General features: G+C 51.0%; 1 protein-coding gene across 6 annotated transcripts in view; it reads left to right on the top strand.

Moving 5' to 3' along the window:
* The window catches only part of TSC22D3 (TSC22 domain family member 3), a 62,219-nt gene extending 44,763 nt beyond the window's left edge, over nt 1–17,456 (top strand). For 3 of the 6 annotated variants that reach the window (XM_030306357.1, XM_030306350.2, XM_030306356.1), the window contains exons 3-4: nt 14,867–14,918; nt 16,039–17,456. In XM_030306357.1, the coding sequence (XP_030162217.1) occupies nt 14,867–14,918; nt 16,039–16,269 (283 nt within the window). In that variant the 3' untranslated portion in view covers nt 16,270–17,456. Of the gene's footprint in view, nt 1–1,479; nt 1,736–13,819; nt 14,166–14,467; nt 14,522–14,866; nt 14,919–16,038 lie in introns of those variants that run through there. The other 3 variants (XM_030306354.1, XM_030306355.2, XM_030306351.1) reach the window with 3 other exon arrangements.
* The last annotated feature ends 253 nt before the right edge of the window (nt 17,457–17,709 follow it).

The raw sequence follows: 17,709 nt of genomic DNA, 5'->3' as shown, positions 1-17,709 counted from the left end.
ACTAGCCTGGGGACCCTAGGCAAGTCACTTAACCCTTCTGAGCCTCTGTTTCCCCATCCACCAATTGGGCCTAATGATAATATGATACCCATCCCCCTACTGTCGATCCTCCAACTGCTGATAAGGTTCAAAAGGCTAATGTATATAATTACTCTAGCACAGTGCCTGCTAAGCTAGCAGTACACGGGAGCCACTGATGTTATTATTTGGACCAGATGTGGCTTTGAGAGCTCCCAGTGATAGGTCAAGACCTAACAGCTGTCCATACCCACCCGCTTATTGAATCAAGGTTTTCATATGTCAGGTTTGCTTAAAGCAAGGCCCACCTACAGGCCATTCCCCGTGCTGGTGATTCATGGGTGGGATGTATTCCACCCACCTATTTTAAGCTGTTCTACATTTTCTTCCCCCTGTCATGGACATGTTTACACAGGGGAGGACAGTCCCAGTCAAAACAAGATGAAAATACACTGCTGGCTGGGAGCCCCAGGCTAACTGGTTTCAGGTCCTCTCCCAGCTGCCAACGCCTCACAACAGGGCCACAGGGAGGAGTGGGGGGCTGTCCCCCCACCCTGCCCCCCCTCCATTGACCCGGCTCTGCCTGGTGTTAGGCGGTTGGCCATCACCTGGTCAGACCAGAATGGGTTTCAGGGAGGAGGTTCTGCCAGGCTTTTACAAGAGTATGAAGGAGGGGTGCGGAGGGGCAAGGGCTGGCCTGGCTAGCTCTGGTGTGAGTGTTGCGTCTGCTGCCAGGGCCGCCTGGTGCACAGGCAGAGAAGGCAACTGCCAACAGAGAGTGGCAGAAAATGGCCAAAGACAGCTCCCCCAGCAACCTGCCTTTCTGCCTGGCATTTCCCCCACTAGATTTCGTTCCTTTGGGTTAATAGGAGGCTCTTGGGAAAAAGAAATTACCCTATGGGAGGGAGAACCCATCAACCCCTTATCAGCCAATGGAGCCTTCCTGGGGGTCAGTTTGTCACCCGTGCCAGCTTATTAATGAGTAAGTCGAACTTGAGGAAGGTGTGTCCAGGGAGGATGCCTTGACAAGCAAGCAAACAAAATCCCCTGGACAGGGAACATGGAAGTTAAATGTCCCCAGTAAGGCTCAGGCATATCCCTGCTCCTCACAGATTCTTCAGAACCGTTTTCCCAAGGAGGGCAGGAGAAAACCATCTCCTTTGTCATAAACTCCACTGCTCTTAGAGTTTGCCCACTCAGGCAGTTTGGTTTCTTGACAGTGAGTCCAGGAATATGGGGGTACATCTGCCTGGCCCCTGAAAGCCCAAGGCCACCGGTCAGCCAGGACCCATTGTGAGGCCCCTTCCCAGGCAGCACCCCACCTGTCTATACTTAGCCAGCCTGCGTCAGTTCTCCCAGAAGCCCCCCACTATTCAGAACCACACCAGGCAGGCCGTCGTGTTCCTTCCCTGAAAAAAACTGAACATTTGCCCTTCTGAGAAAGACTTTTCATTTTAACAGGGATCCTCAGACTTCAAACCCAATGGTGACAATGGTGACATTAACAGTGAGAATTTCCTTTATCTTGGTGGGTATCAGGGTATTTTTGATCAGGACAGGTTTGTGTGTGTGTGTGTGTGTGTGTGTGTGTGTGTGTGTGTGTGTCTGCCCCCATTTGCCCCCCCACCGCACCCACATCTTTCCAGTTAAATGGCTGTCACTGGCTCAGAATGAGGCCTGCTTGCCCCAAATCCCTCTTTGATGTTACTGCCAGCTGAGACTTGGCTGCCCTGCTCTTGGGCTTCATCACCCTCCACTGCTCCCTGTGGGTGCCCTGTTCCCAACTGACCCAACCCCTCCAGCTAAAGATGGAAACTGACCAAAGTCCTAGCGTTAGTGGAGAATCAGGAGCACACACGCGGGTGAATTATCCCTTTTTACTGAAAAGGTCTGGCCTCGGTTCCAGGTCATTAGTGGCCACTTACTCAATTAAATTGTGTTTGGGTTGGGTTTCCCAAGTATGTTTGATTTTCACTAGTCTTTCATGTTTTTAACTGCAGAATCGCTCTCAGACAGTGATTGTCCCCAAATTAAAGCATTAACAGAAGGCAAATTCATGAATTGGCCTATAGTTCCTCCCTGCGGGAGCCATTAGCAAAGTTCTAACACTTATTCAAACCTTTTAGTTAGTTATAAAGTACATATTTACCATATTGAGACTGTGTGCCAGGTACTGTCCAGACTCTGAGGGTACAGTGCCCACTTCCGGTCATGGTCTTATCTGGCTGTGCCTTCAGTCCTGCTTGAAAGACAAGAGGTCCTGCCGACTACTGACTGCTTGTGCCATCGAAGAGACTCTCGAGGCCAAAATGTTATGCAAGTGACAAGTCCTGTGTACAGGGACAGATTGCCAAAGACCTCCAAGCAAATGAGTTAGCCTCTTGTCCCTCATGCTACCCCCTCCCCATAAGCAGTACCAATAATTTGTGAAACCTTGGAAACAAAAATTGAAACTGGGCACAAAGTTAGCAATGCCAGGCTTTGAAATCGCATTGATAGGGCTGCTTACCCAGTGAGCCATTTTGCCAGCAGTGTTTGGGGACCGGGACCCTTACTTATGGAGTGATCACGTGGCCCTTCTGACTTTCCGAAGAACACAGCTGTGTCACTGACAGGATAGCCACCAAGTCAGGAAACCTGGGCAAATATGTATATATGTTACTGTCAAGACATTGTCAGTCTGCAAAAATAATACAATGATGTTATCTGTTTCCAGACTTTGAGGTGTCTATAAACCTATCCACCTTGTATGATGTATATGTTGGGGAGGGAAGCATCGTTCCCATTTCATAAATGAGGAGCTGGCAGCACAGGGGGTTTAGAACCTTCCAAACAGTCCCCCAGCTGGCTAGTGGCCAAAGTGGAAAAAGAACTCTGGCCTCTTGACATAGTCTCTTCCTACTTGACCAAGTTCATGTAGAAAGCTGTGTTTCTGAGGGAGCACCTCCCTTGGCATGTGTATTAGGGCAGTCCCTCTCGATTCTTCTAAGGGCCATTATTCTCTAAGGGCTCAGGACCCAGCTCTGTGGGCCAAGTCCATTATTGCAGCAGCCTATTGTTGGAGAGAAATCATCCAGTGATGTGACAGATGCCTCCGGATTACCTCCCCACTGTGCCCAGACCCCAGTGCCCCAAGATGCCCAAGGAATAACTGTGAAACTCCTTTCTTCTCCTCTGCTGAGCTAGTAACTGTCTATACTTGGCCATTCCTCAGTTTCCATATTTACTTTAGCTCTCCTGAAAGTCTGTCAACAAACTCCACGGTATTATTAGTTTTAGCAAATAACAGGATGTCAGACCAGGATTCATTACTTTGCTGTTAGAGTTCTATCCTAGGACATAGGAGCCAGTGTTCATCTTATTTTTTAAGGTGTATGAGCTTTGGCAGGGAGCCTTCTTCAGGTAGGCAGGCTCACCGTACTCTACTCAGTCTATAGGCCTTTAAGTCTGCTCTGCCCACAAAGACCTGGGGCCCTTCTGTCTTTGCTTGGTGGTACAAAGTTGTCTGGAGGTAGACTTTTTAAAAAATCAATAAATACTTTGAATTTCCCATTTTTGTGCTTTCCCCTTACAGTTCTGCTGTGGCCTTTAAAACAAGTCTGTGCTTGGTAAGGTGGCTTTGGAACTTAACATACATGTCGAGAAGGGCGGGGGCGAGGATGGTATTTTAAGCTGGCACCAAGAATTTCCAGGCTTTGGATCCAAAATATCTTTCTCTTCCAACCCCACCCTCTGCACTGCCTGTCTCAAGGAGCAAGAGAAGAGGTTAAAAGGGTCACTCTGTTGCTGACAGGCAACCAGGAAGTTCAAGCCTTGGGGGAAGCATAGTTTTTGTTTATTTAAGCCCTAAACCTAGCAGGCAGTATAAATTAAACATAAAAATAAAATAAAATACCAAAACACAGGCCGGGTGCGTACCACAGAGAGAGAGCATCTAATTCCCCTTCTGCCCTCCCTTGGAGATGAGCATGGTTGCGGAGATCCTAGTAACTCTTTATAGTCAGCCCCAGCAGGCTCCTGAGGAGGGAATGAGTCACACCCCTCTAGCCTACCTCTGAACAGACCCACATTTGACCAGGTGGTGACAGGCACAGGGCTGGCGAAGAGCTGGCTTTTGTAGAAGGGAGGCAGGGCTGGTTAATTGACCAAACTGTGCTGTTGGAGAAAACTCAGCCCTTCCCTGTTCTCTCCCTTTCCCCGGGTTCTTCTCCCTTCCCACCCTGTGATGCCCACCCTCTGCGTCCCCAGCCTCTCAGGCAGAGTTCCCGCTGACAGCTGTGAAGTGTCTTAGAAGCAATCTGTTCCTCATAACAGACAGGTGAAATTTGTCAGAGACTGGTTTATAAATTAGAGCAGGTTTGGGTTATCCTTCTTTTAGCAGTGCTCATTCATGTTCTGATCAAATTTTCAGGAGTTGACAAGGCAAGGGAAAGCAAGTGAAGGGCAAACAGACCTTAGGCCCAGAATATTCTGAACCCCATCATGGTGTATCACACAAAGTAACTCTTGGTGACCCTGACCCTCTGGGGACTCTTTGAGTAGACCCTGTCTTGGCTGTCACCTTTAGGCCAGTGGTTCCCAAAGGCAGTTCCATGGACTGGGACCAGAAAAGCTGCATCCAAACCATCTGAAAATACCCTTCCCAAGCCACACACTATTCCACTGGATTTTCTAGGGCTGGATGGAGCCCAGGACATCCATATTCTTCACAAGCTCCCCCCAGGGTGATCCTGATATTAAGAACCTCATAAATGGGGGTGCCTGGGTGGCTCAGTCAGTTGAGCATCCAACTTCGGCTCAAGTCATGATCTCATGGTTTAATCTCATGATCTCATGAGTTTGAGCCCCACATCCGGCTTACTGCTGTCAGTGCAGAGCCCACTTCGGATCCTCTGTCTCCCTCTATCAAAAATAAATAAACATAAAAAAATAAGAACCTTGGGGCTCCTGGGTGGCTCAGTCAGTTGAGTGTCCGACTTCAGCTCAGGTCATGATCTCACGGCTTGTGAGTTTGAGCCCAGCGTCGGGCTTGCTGCTGTCAGCTAGGAGCCTGGAACCTGCTTCAGATTCTATGTCTCTCTCTTTCTCTGCCCCTCCCCTGCTCGTGCTCTGTCTCTCTGTCTCTCTCTCTCTTAAAAATAATCATTAAAAAATAAAAAAAAAACCTAATAAGGATCCATTTCTTTCCCTCTGCAGCCCACCAAGCAAGGTTTACCTGCTGTGTGTCCAGTTGTCTTCCAGTGCTGATCAGCCCCTGACCACTCTGTTGAAAGTAATATGAAAATTGAGTTCATACTTAAGTATGCATAACCGATCGTGGCAGAATGTGGCACTTTCCCAGGGCTTTTTCATGGAGAAAAAAAAACCCTTTCTTAATTCCTCAAATTATAAAGAAGTCCAGGAATGATCATTAGAACCCAAGAGTATGACTCAGATGGTGATGTCGTTAGGCAGTACAGCAGCTAGGTCAGGCAGACATCTTGTACTGAGAGGATTTTTTCTCAGTGCCCTTTAAATCACATTTCTCAGGTAACCAGTCACATAGCATCTGTGCCACGACTGGCTGTAGTTAGAACGGTCTTCTTCTAGGAGCCTGTGAGGATCGTTTCTTTGGCATTCATATGATTGCGTACAAGCAGTGCTTGCTTTTATTTTTCTTTTAATTTAATGTGTGATCGACATCTTTGAAACCTGTGCACCTGGCAGCACGAGGGCTTCCTGTTCCTGGCGTACAGTGGGAGGCTTCAACTGGTTCCCCCTGTACCCATCTGACTGCCTCTCCACGCTTCTCCCAAGAACCCTATCACCTATGACTCTGCACAGCATGCAGCCGGCCCTGGATGTCAGGGAGAGCCAATGCTGCGTCTTTTTTTTAATGTTTATTTATTTATTTTTGAGAGAGAGAGAGAGTGCAGGGGAGGGCCAGAGAGAGAGTGAGTGAGAGAGAGAGAATCCAAAGCAGGCTCTGCACTGTCAGTGAAGAGCCCGATGCGGGGATTGAACTCAGAAACCATGAAATCATGACCTGAGCCAGAATCAAGAGTCAGACACAACTGACTGAGCCACCCAGGAGCCCCCAAGGCTGTGTCTTTTGATACGCTGGCTTGGTCTAGAGTGTCCTGCCTTGCCATCTTGCCATGTCCTGTTGTCTTACTACTTATTTGGGGTCAGGAGGAAGCTGGCAATAGCCAAGAGAGAGACAGAGACAGAGACAGAAGATATGCATAATGTCCTTCTCCTACCTATCTCTGTGAATTAGACTTGGTGAAAGGCTGAGAGAAATGTTTGCATGGATGTGTGTGCCTCTGTGCTTCTCTTTCTTCCTGATAAGGTATGTATATTCCTTGTCAGCAATTCTCAAACCGAGCCGGGAGGCCTTCCTTAACCCTCCCAACAAACACTCTTTTGAGCTCCCGGGCACTGTTCCCATGGCCAGGGTGGGGGCTGCCAGGGAGGAGCTTTGCCTTGTATCTCCTTCCTTTCTCTGGTGCGAGTAGCATGTCCCCTGCCCCCTCCTGCCACTGGCCTCACCGAAGCTAGGCTGCCTCCTTTCCATCCAGGAACCTCCGAGGCTTCTGGGGGTAGCTGGAGAGTGGGGAGGCCCTTTGCAGTCTGCAGAGCCCCTCTTCACAAGTCAGAGAATCCCACCACAGAGGATCAAGGAGCTACCTCAAGTGAGCCCTTGGTGAATAGCTCTGCTATGAGGTAAGCACGGGCCTGGGGCATACAACGCAAGAGCCTTGGGAGGCTCATAATGCTTGCCCATCGTGGCCCAGGAGCCCAAGCACCTAAAGAGGCTGGCATTATTACTGGCGTTTTGTTCCCCAGGAAACCTGTACCACTTCAAAGGTCACCCATTCTATAGCAGGGCCCACAATGGAGCCAGGTGCTCCACCTTGGAGGCCCTGGCCTCTTCATTGGCTTCTTGTCAGCCGGCTCCACATCCCCAGCGAGATCCTCCTGGTTCTTGTCTTCCACGCATTACCAGTAGCCCTGAGTCCTTCATACACCACTCAAAGTAACCCTGGCAACCCATTCCAAGAAAAAATGGCTTGGAATTTTAGCTCTTGGGGCTGCTCCACAGAGCAGAAGGGACAGGGAGAGGCCCTGCCAGGGTCTCCCTGGCTCGGGTCGGCTGGTGGAGGGCTGGTGCAAACGTGAAGGGCGGCCATGTTCTTGCCGCTTTCTCTCCCAGCTCCTGAGCAGGTTGCAGTGGGCTAGGACTTCCAGAGGGTGGGCTGTGACTGGGGGAGGGGAGGCCTTCCGCCTGCCTGAAGATGGTGCAGGCTTGGGAGGGTGAGCCTCCCAAGGTTAACCTTAACCAAGGTTAAGACCAAGAGGAGCTGGCCAAAGAAGGAAGACCGAGAAGTGGGCAGGTAGAGGTGATCCCCACACTAAACATGGACACCCTTCTCGGAAGGAAGGCAGTGGTAACTCAGAGAGCAAATATCTATGCTTTGTTTACAAACAAGGTTTACAAACCCCTTAGTTTACAAATGTTGAGGGTTAAGGAAGAGAATCTGAGTTAGAGGCACTGGCACTTAGGCTACAAGGTCAGAGCAGCTACGTAGGTCTGAAAGTCCAAGCTCTGCGGCAGCTGTGTTATCCCCATCTAGATGGGCATGGCCCAATGGTCAGGGTGAGGAGAAAAAAAAAGCACAGTCAATTCTGAGGAATGAAGTGATGCCTGGGGATGGCAGTGGTTGTGGCCCTCCTGAACCCCAAGCTACCCTTCCAGACACCCTCAAGTCCTGGGCTTTTTCCTGAAGCAGACATTTCACTAAGATATAACCAAGTAGGGAGACTCCCGAATTTGCTGCAGGCCCAGGATATTCTGGAAGGAAGCACAATTTTTTTTTTTTTTTTTTTTTTTTTTTTTTTTTTATATGAAGTTTATTGACAAATTGGTTTCCATACAACACCCAGTGCTCATCCCAAAAGGTGCCCTCCTCAATACCCATCACCCACCCGCCCCTCCCTCCCACCCCCCATCAACCCTCAGTTTGTTCTCAGTTTTTAACAGTCTCTTATGCTTTAGGAAGCACAATTTTTGACTGGTCAAAAATTTGTTTGTTTGGTTGTTTAAATCCGCCCCCCCCCAAAAGGGCCTTAGGCTTTAAATAGGCATTCAGTCAATTTTGAATTGAATTGAGTTGAACTGACTTGAATTGAATGATAATGGCAACACGGAGGGGGAAAAGGAGGAGGAGGAGGAGATTCTATTGACTAAGGTTAATTTTGCAGTCTCTTTTTCAGGAACATCTATTTCATGCTAGGAGATGGGTAATGGGGAGGGTGGAAAATGAGAAGAGGGCTCAGAAAAATGATGGAGGTCAATTTTCCCAGCTGCGAGGCATAAGGGGAAAGGAGACAGGCATAAATATTGACACAAGGTTCATAAGATTTAAGATCCACTGAGCTAAACAGTGTTCCTGGCTAACGTTGGTCAATACTTCCAGTCTTTCCAAAACACCGGGAGGAACTGCCTCCCCTCAGAGTTAGCCGCCAAAGTTGGGGTGACCAAGATGATTCGACAAGAGCGCTTTTTGAACTCCTCTGAATGAGGGTGAGCAGGGAGGCCCGCCCTGTCAGAATGGGGTTTGGTTCTGCCTCTCATCCCTAGTGTCACTCAGAGATTGTTTGTGAAGCTCACATGGGACCCTGTCCCGGAGGGAGCTGAAAGGCACGATTCATTTGCTCCTGTTGTCATTTGGTGTCAGGGCTTGGCCCAAATCAGTGGTTAGAACTGCTTCTCCAAGAGAGTATCCATCTCCACCAGGACTCTCCTTGGGGTCCCTCCTACCATCATCGCCTTCTGCATCTGTGTTCGCATCCTCCCCCACCATTTTCCTGCTCCTCCCCCCCCCCCCCCCCAGAGTCAGGGTTCTGGGCCTTGGCCATGCAGGGCAGTTCACATGACCCACAGAGGACAAGGCGCTCTCTCTGTCCCCGTCTTTCCTTCTTGCTTCCCTCCTTCTGGACTTTGGGGATTTTCCATGAAGCCAAAGTAATGATGTAAGTTGCAGTGGCCTTCCTGTCTATGGTCTTCCACACTGGAGGGGGAAGCAGAGGGGAAGAGAGAAGATAAGACAGAAGCAAGGACAAATTAAACGATGGCATTTCAGCCTCCTTATTCCCCCAGCCTCTTCAGAAAAAGGGACAAGTAAGTAATTAGTAGTAGCCAGAGCTTCAGCCGGAAGGGGGCCGGGGTGGAGGAATAAGAGGGGAGGGCTGTTTTGCAGCCGCCCCATTAACTGTGCTAATGCTCCAGTGCTCAATATCCTTTTTGATTTCCTTTTCCAGCTCCTAACCCTGTGTTTGCTTTGTGGCTTGTCCTGCACCTCTCACGTCGTGTCTTTTTCCACTTCTCCTGACACAGGACCCTGTGTTTTGCTGGCACCATTGCCGAATCTTTGGGTGGAACATTCCCTGTAGAAAATAAGGAAGACTTGCCTATAAATAGTTTCCTTTGGGCTACATGGTACACAATGCTTCAAGTGTGACAAAAAGGGAAGTGAGATGTTCCCCCTCATCGCCACCCCCAACCCTACCACACCCACCCCAAGTCAGCTCCCCACCCCTCACCAGCGTGCTGAAATCTGGCCCAGGCCTTCTGTGGCCCAGACTACCCAGTCTCTGTCCCACTGTCCCGTGGGAACCCCAAGTAGGAAGCGCTCTTGTCCTAGAGAGTCTGGCTTTTGAAGTGGAACATATCGGTGGGAATGCTGAGACACTTCTTCCAGCTCAACAAGTCAGCTTCCAGGCCCTCCTAAAATGGAGGGAGTTGGCTCTGTCCTCCTGTATGCCACCCTGCATCTACAAGTCACCCCTGAGAGAGGGAGGGGGCAGCTGTGTGTGTTTAATTGCCGAATCCCGTGGCCACTGGGGCTAGACCTGTGAGTCAGCAAAGGACCTGGCTCATCAGCCAGCCGCTGTTGCTGTGCTGGCTCTGAGTCCAGCCCAGCCTGTCGAGTGTAGGACAGAAGAAAGGGAATTTGGATATATGCACAGGTCGCTGGGCTGGTGAATCCCTAGCCCACGGTTTCCTACCTGGGGCCCACCTCCGTAGGACATAGGGACGCAGAGAGCCTCTCGGATCAGCACTTTCTCAGAAAAGTTAGATCAGATCATAGATACTTCATACAGCACAAGCCTCCACTCACTGTGAAGTTTCGTGCAGATATTCTGGGCAGAGGAATTTTCTAGTGTGCCAGGGGTTAAGCAGAAAACCTTCTGGAGTCCTCCCGCTTCTTCTCTTCTCCCCCTCTTACCTGCCCTTGTTTGAAAAAATCTCTCTACAGGGACCTTTATGTCCATTGTCTTGCCTTAGCGAACTCTGGGATCCTGGGATCCAGCTATTGTTTCATTGTTTGCTAATGGTGGATCCTAAGGCCTCAAGGTGATCACTTCTCACTTGCCTGGCAGCAGGCAAAACTAGAGGTATAGAGGGGATGAGAGATTGGCTGAGCGTGGGCTGAGTGGGCTGAACGTGGGACATCCTTTCGAAGTTGTTTTGTAAAACTAAATCCCTGGTAGGAGCTTGTTTTCTTGTGCCTGGCTTCATTCTCCTAAAAGCTGAGCATAGCAGGAATATGAAACAACAACAACAAAAAGTTAATTAAGGATGCTAGTTAGTGGGGCCCTAGGAAGTGGAGGTTTGCCTGTACTGTGATTATTCTCAGACTACTTACTTTTTTGGGGTATCGTATACCCCGACTACATATTTGTCATTGCAGGAGCCACCGGGCTGGATTAATATTTCCTATTTCCTTAGACAGAGTGAGCTTTCTTTGAGGACTGTGTGGCTGCCTTTTGAAATGATGTGGGTGAGCCCAGCCCACTATAAATTTCACACGGACACTTTGGATATTCTTCTGGTCCCCGATGCTGCTGTCCCCTGCCATGAGCGTCAGAAAAGCCAGCTGTGCTGACGGAGCTCAAAGTCGGCCTCTGGACCATTCTCTAACAGTACTGCTGCTGGCATCCTAGAGGCACATGTCCTGCCCCTCATCCTTTCTTCTTCCTTACTGCTTTTTGGGCACCTCCAACCCAGCCCCCCAACTGCATTGATTCACTTATTCAACACACCTACCCCCTACCCCACTCCTAAATGCAGTAGGAACGAACTTGGTCTCTGGGTCAGGAAGACCTGGATTGGAGTCCCAGCTCTGTAATTTACTAGCTGTGCTACCTTGGGCAAGGTAGCCTCTTAGACCGTTGGTTTCTTCATCTGTGAAATGATGGTGACAGTGCCTACACCACAGGTTTTGTGGAGCAGCTGGCACAAATGTCTGGCCCATAGCTGGTGCTCACTTAATGGTAGACATTATGGTTGGTAGGTCTCAAACTCAGTTGTTTTTTTTTTTTTAAGACAGTCTTCTTTTCTTTTGAATGTTTATTCTTTTTTAGAGACAGAGGGCATGAGCGGGGGAGGGGCAGTGAGAGGGGAGACAGAGTATCAGAAGCCTGCTCCTCGCTGACAGCAGTGAGCCTGATGTGGGGCCCCGAACTCACGAACCACGAGATCATGACCTGAGCCGAAGTCAGACATTCAACAGACTGAGCCACCCAGGCGCCCCAAACTCAGCTTATTTTTAATCAAAGCATAATTAACGTACAATTCAAACGCAACTTTGCTAGCAAACTTCTCTTCCTTTCCCTTCCCAAACCACCTTGGTTTCTTTGCCTCTGACTCCATATAAGGGAGTCCCCATGGAAGGAGCTATTTTTTCTTCTGTCCTATGCCTTGTCTCCCTGGTGGTGTTTTTTCTCTGCCAACCCAGCTTATTTATCTCTCCCTCTTTCTTTTCATCATTTCACTTGGAATTTTGGGGGTGGGTAGCAATAGTTAGTTTAGGAAAGATTTACAAGCCAATGAAACCTCCTCGACTCTTTCCTGGGGCCAAGAAAGCTCCCTGTGGCACAGAGGGCAGATTACTCTATCAGGGAATTCCAGTATCAATTAAGCTTCTGATTTAAGAAAAGTATTTATTTTTCCTCAGCTAGTGTTCTCGATGACCTACAAATATAGTCTGTGCTTTGTTCTGCCAACTACACACAGTTGAGTGCAAAATTGGGAGAATTTATGACCTAAAGGTAACATAATATCCAGAGACTGGGATTATCTCCCACCTAAACTAGGGTGAAGACATACACTATCCTGGGCCTGCGCACAGTAGGTTCTCTCAGATAGTTCTATTGTCAGCCCTTTGCAAGTAGAACGGCCCCTTGTGCATGTGTTACCACCTGTGGGATCCAGTGGGAGCCCCATTTCATAGTGGCAAAAATGTTGGCTGTTCAGTGGCACAATGGCACTGGCAGCCTGGAGAAAATCAAGGCCTTAAGACTGGGCTTAACTGGGGCCTTGGCCAGGGTGTCGGTGCCAGGCACCTGGTTAGGAGAAATAGCCTCAGGCAAATAGTAATTACCTTCTTCGCTGATAAGAGGCCCCAGTACTTTTCCAGGAGCATGATTGCATTAGGGTATTTCTTTGGACCACTGCCTGAATCACAAACTGATTCATGGGTACTGGCCCCAACTTCATCCAAACTATTGTGTATGTGGTGGAACCCGATGTTCTCCTCACGGCCCTGAGTCCATGTCAATAATCCTTGCCGTTGGGTCATCACCTGTCCCTTGTTCTGTCTAGATTGCTCCTTCTGGTTGCAATTCCGCCTCTGTCCACCAGGTGGCCTCGCTTAGGAAACATCAGGAGAAAAGGACCTCTAGCCGCTGCAGACTTTTATTTGGTTTAAGCTTGAGACTGAAAAGAATGAAAACAAATTTTCATGGATACATATGTAACTCTTGGTAGGCAACAACCACCTCATTTTCCTTGTAACTTGGAATCTGTTCCTGAAGTGAAGTAGCCTTTCTTACCTGTGGCTGGGCGAATCACAGGGCAGGTGTTTTCCTGGGATAATTTATATGTAGCCTTGGTTTGTAGTTTGCTGTTTATAGGAAAGTAAGGAAATATTGTTTTTAAAAATAGGGACATGAAATCCTGGATAATGTGGAAGGTATTTTCTCTGCAGAGTAGGGTATGGAGATCAAAGGAAAAGGGCCCTGTCTTGTGGTCACTCCAGCACTCATTCCCCTACCATCTCCTCCCCCACCTCCTCTGTCACCCACATGGCCCCAGCCTCCCCATGGTACATGTTCCCCCGGCTCACTGGAGTTCTTGGACACTGTCCTCTCCTTACATGCACACTGAGGTGCAGATTAGTTCAGCTGCATCCTGAGCATGTCACAGATCTGTGCATGTGTCAGTACACAGAAGGCTACATCCAAAGGAGGAGGAGGTGAGTGTATAGGGGCTGGGACTGGGTGCAGGCCAGCGGGCTGGGTGAGGGGACATGCAGATGACAAAGTGTGTGCGCAGAAGAGCGGCTGAGAAGGCAGGCGGCAGGAAGAAGGTGAGGCTCCTGATGGTGAGGGTGGGTACCCAGGGAGCATGGTGTGTGATGGCATTGCAAAGCCATGGGGGTGTGCCGGCTGACACCTGAAGAAGAGCTTTGAAAACCAGCGCCACCCTTTACTGAATGCTTTCTGCTCTTGTTAGGGCATTTGGACTTCTTTCTTCAAGAATCAGCTCCAGTTTGATTTTTACCAATCTCCAGAGCCCTCTCTGCAGATGCCAGTTGGCACAAGAAAGTGCTGAACTGTTTACAGTCCTAGCTTAAGGTTCAGGGAGGGGATGTGGTTTAACTGGACCACAAAGCCCGGTACAGGACTCATTTGCATGGCCCCTGACGCCATGTGACGCAGCCAGCTCCTCCTATATAAAGAAGCAGGAGCCGAAATATCTCCGAGTCTGGGTTGGACTGGCGGCTGTGGAGTTTGTGACACACTAGGTGACACCCCTCGAGTCACTTCCCTTCAACTCTGAAGCGCCTGCCTGGTTTGCGTCCCATCGGCAGCCTTCGCCCCCCTCCTAGCTAGCCCCTGGGCCCGACTCGCAGAGCCCAGCCCTGTGCAGCGCTCCAGCAGCCGCCAGCCGCCCAGCCCGCCCAAGCAGCCCGAGCTATGAACGCCGAAATGTATCAGACCCCCATGGAGGTGGCGGTCTATCAGCTGCACAATTTCAACATCTCCTTCTTCTCTTCCTTGCTTGGAGGGGATGTGGTTTCCGTTAAGCTGGATAACAGGTAACCACTGGCCGCAGCTCCCGAGCCGAGGCGCCGGCGGGGGCTGGGCTGCGAGCGGGATCACCGAGCTAGCTGTGCGCCGCCGGTCCCCGTTCCCCGCGGTGCAGCATCCTGGGAAGGGGCGGGGGTAGGGGACGCAGGGAGGGGGGTCACCGCCGCGCTGGGATCCGCCGTCGGAGCGTCCCTGCGGCCGATGCGCCGTGAGAACGAACTGCTGCAGCCCGAGGCGGAGGCAGCCGGAGGCAGAGGGGCGGCGGGGCCGGGCAGGGCAGGGCAGGCCACGCGCCGTGCGTCGCTGGGGTGCAGGCCGGAAGCTTCCGAGCCGAGAAGGAATTCCTAGCTAGCTTCGGAGCGCGGTAGGTTCACCCGGGACCTTCTGGGCCGGCGCCGGAATGGGCTGGCGGCGGGGGTACTCCCCAGGCCGCGCGCCCCCATTGTTTGCCTGTCGCCCGGGCCGGCCGAGCAGACCACGCTCGCCGGTGCGCCTCGGGACCCGCGCGCTGCTCCACGCGGCGGGGAGCCGGCCCGGGTGGGGAGGTGCAGCTTCCTGCAGGGCCTGGGAACAAAGTGCCCGGGACTCCGGGCCAGGGAGGTGGGAGAGAGGAAGAGCTGGGGCAGATGGAGGACTTTGGCTGCAGCTGCCAGGTACTCAGAGTGGAACCAAGTGGGTAACGCGGTCGCTTTGCTTTTTGTTTTGGCAGTGCCTCTGGAGCCAGCGTGGTGGCCATAGACAACAAGATTGAGCAGGCCATGGTGAGTGGCATCACTGCGTCATTCCTGTTCCCAGACCTAGCTGCCGCTTATGTAACTCTGGCAGGACTGAGGGGGGTGGGTGCAAAAGCCATTAGGCAAGAGCCTGAGGAAGCCAACGGCCTGCTTCCTATGCCCTTGGAGCCCCTAAGTAGCATCCCAACATAGCGGCACCTTTTAGGGCATTTGCAGTCGCCTTTGCTGGACCCCCTCCTTTTCTCCTCCCGCTCTTTGCAGCAGCCTGTAGCTCCCTCCTGGGGAGGTTGCAGGGCAGGGAGCTCAGACTCTTGAATTTGTCTGCATCCCCGCATTTGGCAGGGGCGGGAGCTCATTGGATGCAACTGCACTGCAGTGCCTCCGCAGAGCCTGGGCTAGGGTCAGGAGTTGGGAGGAACCAAGAAGCAGAGCACCCCTCCCCATCTCCCTCTCCTTACTAGGTAGAGGTCATACTCCAGGTAGCAGTCAAAATGACTGCAGGGGGTTGGGGCCTCCAGCAGTCAGCAACCACTTCACTGTGCCCCCAGTGCCCAGTGACACAGTTCCCTACCCCCAGTGCAATCATCAGGTTTAGAGAGGATGCAGCAATCCTGGCACCTTCCCCCAGGGCCACCAGTGTCCTGTCTGGTTGCACCACAGATGCAACTGGTGTGCTGGGTCATTTGAAGAGGAGGAGTCTCCAAAAGAGCCAATCTTGTTCTGGGGAAGATGTGTACAGCAGACAAACTTTATGGGGTGCCTAGCAGGTCCTCCCTGAGAGGTGGTCAGCCAGCAACAGGACCTTAATGTAGAAACGGGTATAGAGCCGACCACCAGCAACCAACAGAAGTGGCTCCTAAGTGGCCAGCTCTGAAAGTCAGTAGAAACTTGCAGAAGGCATCCTGTGTAGTTCAAAGCTGGGCTCCCAGCTCAGGCATTGTCCAGTCGGGCAGCTCTCTTGAGTGGGTCTAAGTGCTTTGGAGAAAGGGAGGAATAGGGCTGCAAGGCCAGGATGCTGATAGGGGAGGTTGGGGGGAGGGCCAGTGGCACGAGGGACAGCACGGGTGCCCAGACAGCAGGGTGAAGGTGCTGCAGAGGGGCCGTGATGGCTCCTGGATGGCTTTGTTGTGATTCCCCTCTCTGGCAGGATCTGGTGAAGAATCATCTGATGTATGCAGTCAGAGAAGAGGTGGAGATCCTGAAGGAGCAGATCCGGGAGCTGGTGGAGAAGAACTCCCAGCTGGAGCGTGAGAACACCCTCCTGAAGACCCTCGCAAGCCCAGAGCAGCTGGAGAAGTTCCAGTCCCGCCTGAGCCCTGAAGAGCCAGTTCCAGAAACCCCACACGCACCTGAGGCCCCCGGTGGTTCTGCGGTGTAAGTGGCTCTGTCCTCAGGGTGGGCAGAGCCACTAAACTTGTTCTACCTAGTTCTTTCCAGTTTGTTTTTGGTTCCCCAAGCGTCATCTCACGTGGAGAACTTTACACCTAGCATAGCTGGTGCCAAGAGATGTCCTAAGGACATGGCCACTTGGGTCCACTCCAGTGACAGACCCCTGACAAAGAGCAGGTCTCTGGAGGCTGAGTTGCGTGGGGCCACATCACCCCCAGCCAGTGAGCCTCTAATACCACCGTGTCCTGGGGGCTCCCAGGGTCTGGGCAACTTGGCCGCAACTGGCAAAGGAGAAAGGTAGTGTGAGATGTGATGCCAGTTTACTCCAGAAAGCATAAGGGGTCTGTTTTTCATTTCCATGGCCATCTTCAGCAGCTTCACCTGACAACGACTGTTCCTATGAAGAAGCCACTCGTGTTTTGAGCAGAGGCAACCTCTCTCTTCTCCCCTGTCTCACCAAGGCAGGGCCACAGATAGGAGAGATTGAGCCAAGTCAGTCTTCTGTTGGTTCATATGGTCTAATGCATGGCTTTGCGCACAGCCCAGTGTGGGATTACAGCTTTGGGATGACTGCTTACAAAGTTCTGTTTGGTTAGTATTGGCATAGTTTTTCTATATAGCCATACATGCGTATATATACCCATAGGGCTAGATCTATATCTTAGTGTAGCAATGTATACACACACACACGCACACACACACACACACACACACACACACCTATGTGTTGAAGGGCCTAACCGGCTTTGGGAGTATCAACTGGTCTCTTATCTCTTAAGGCTAATTCTTTGACTGTGTTCATTTACCAAGTTGATCCAGTGTGTCCTTTAGGTTAAGTAAGACTAAAGAGAAAAGGCAGGGAGTAGGGCCAAGCCTCTGAATGTGGCCACAGATGCCTTGTTGCTGCAGCCCTTGCCCCATGTGTGCCCCGGCCCGAAGATGTGTGAGGTCCTCATTCAGATGCCAAACCCACCATTCACTGGTGCTGACTACATAGAATGGGGTTCAGAGAAGAGCAGCTGTGACTTCACATTGTCATTGAGAAACTTTTGTTTTGGTGTTTGTGGAAAACTTGCAAGTGAACTGCATGATTGGCTTGCTGGTGTCCCCTTGTGGACAAGGGATGGACGAGGGGATGGCTTTGACCCGACGGTGCCTGGGTGATGTACTCAGGGAGCTTGTGTCTAGGGGGTTCTGTGGCAGTGAACATTTTCCATTTTCTGATGTATGTCTCCAGGATTTGGATTTTGATTTTTCAAATGTAGCTTGAAATTTCAATAAACTTTGCTCTTCTTTTTTTCTAAAAATAAACCTGGCGTCTGAGTGTAAACAGAGTGGGTATTGGGGGGGGCCCTGGCGTGGTTGGGGGCCCTGTTTCTCTGATGCACTGAACATTCATGAGCACCCTCTAAGTGGCAGGCCAGTGCCA

The sequence above is a fragment of the Lynx canadensis genome, chromosome X, assembly GCF_007474595.2.
Source record: "Lynx canadensis isolate LIC74 chromosome X, mLynCan4.pri.v2, whole genome shotgun sequence".
NCBI classification, from domain to species: Eukaryota; Metazoa; Chordata; class Mammalia; order Carnivora; family Felidae; genus Lynx; species Lynx canadensis.
This window is presented reverse-complemented; position numbering and strand designations above follow the sequence as displayed.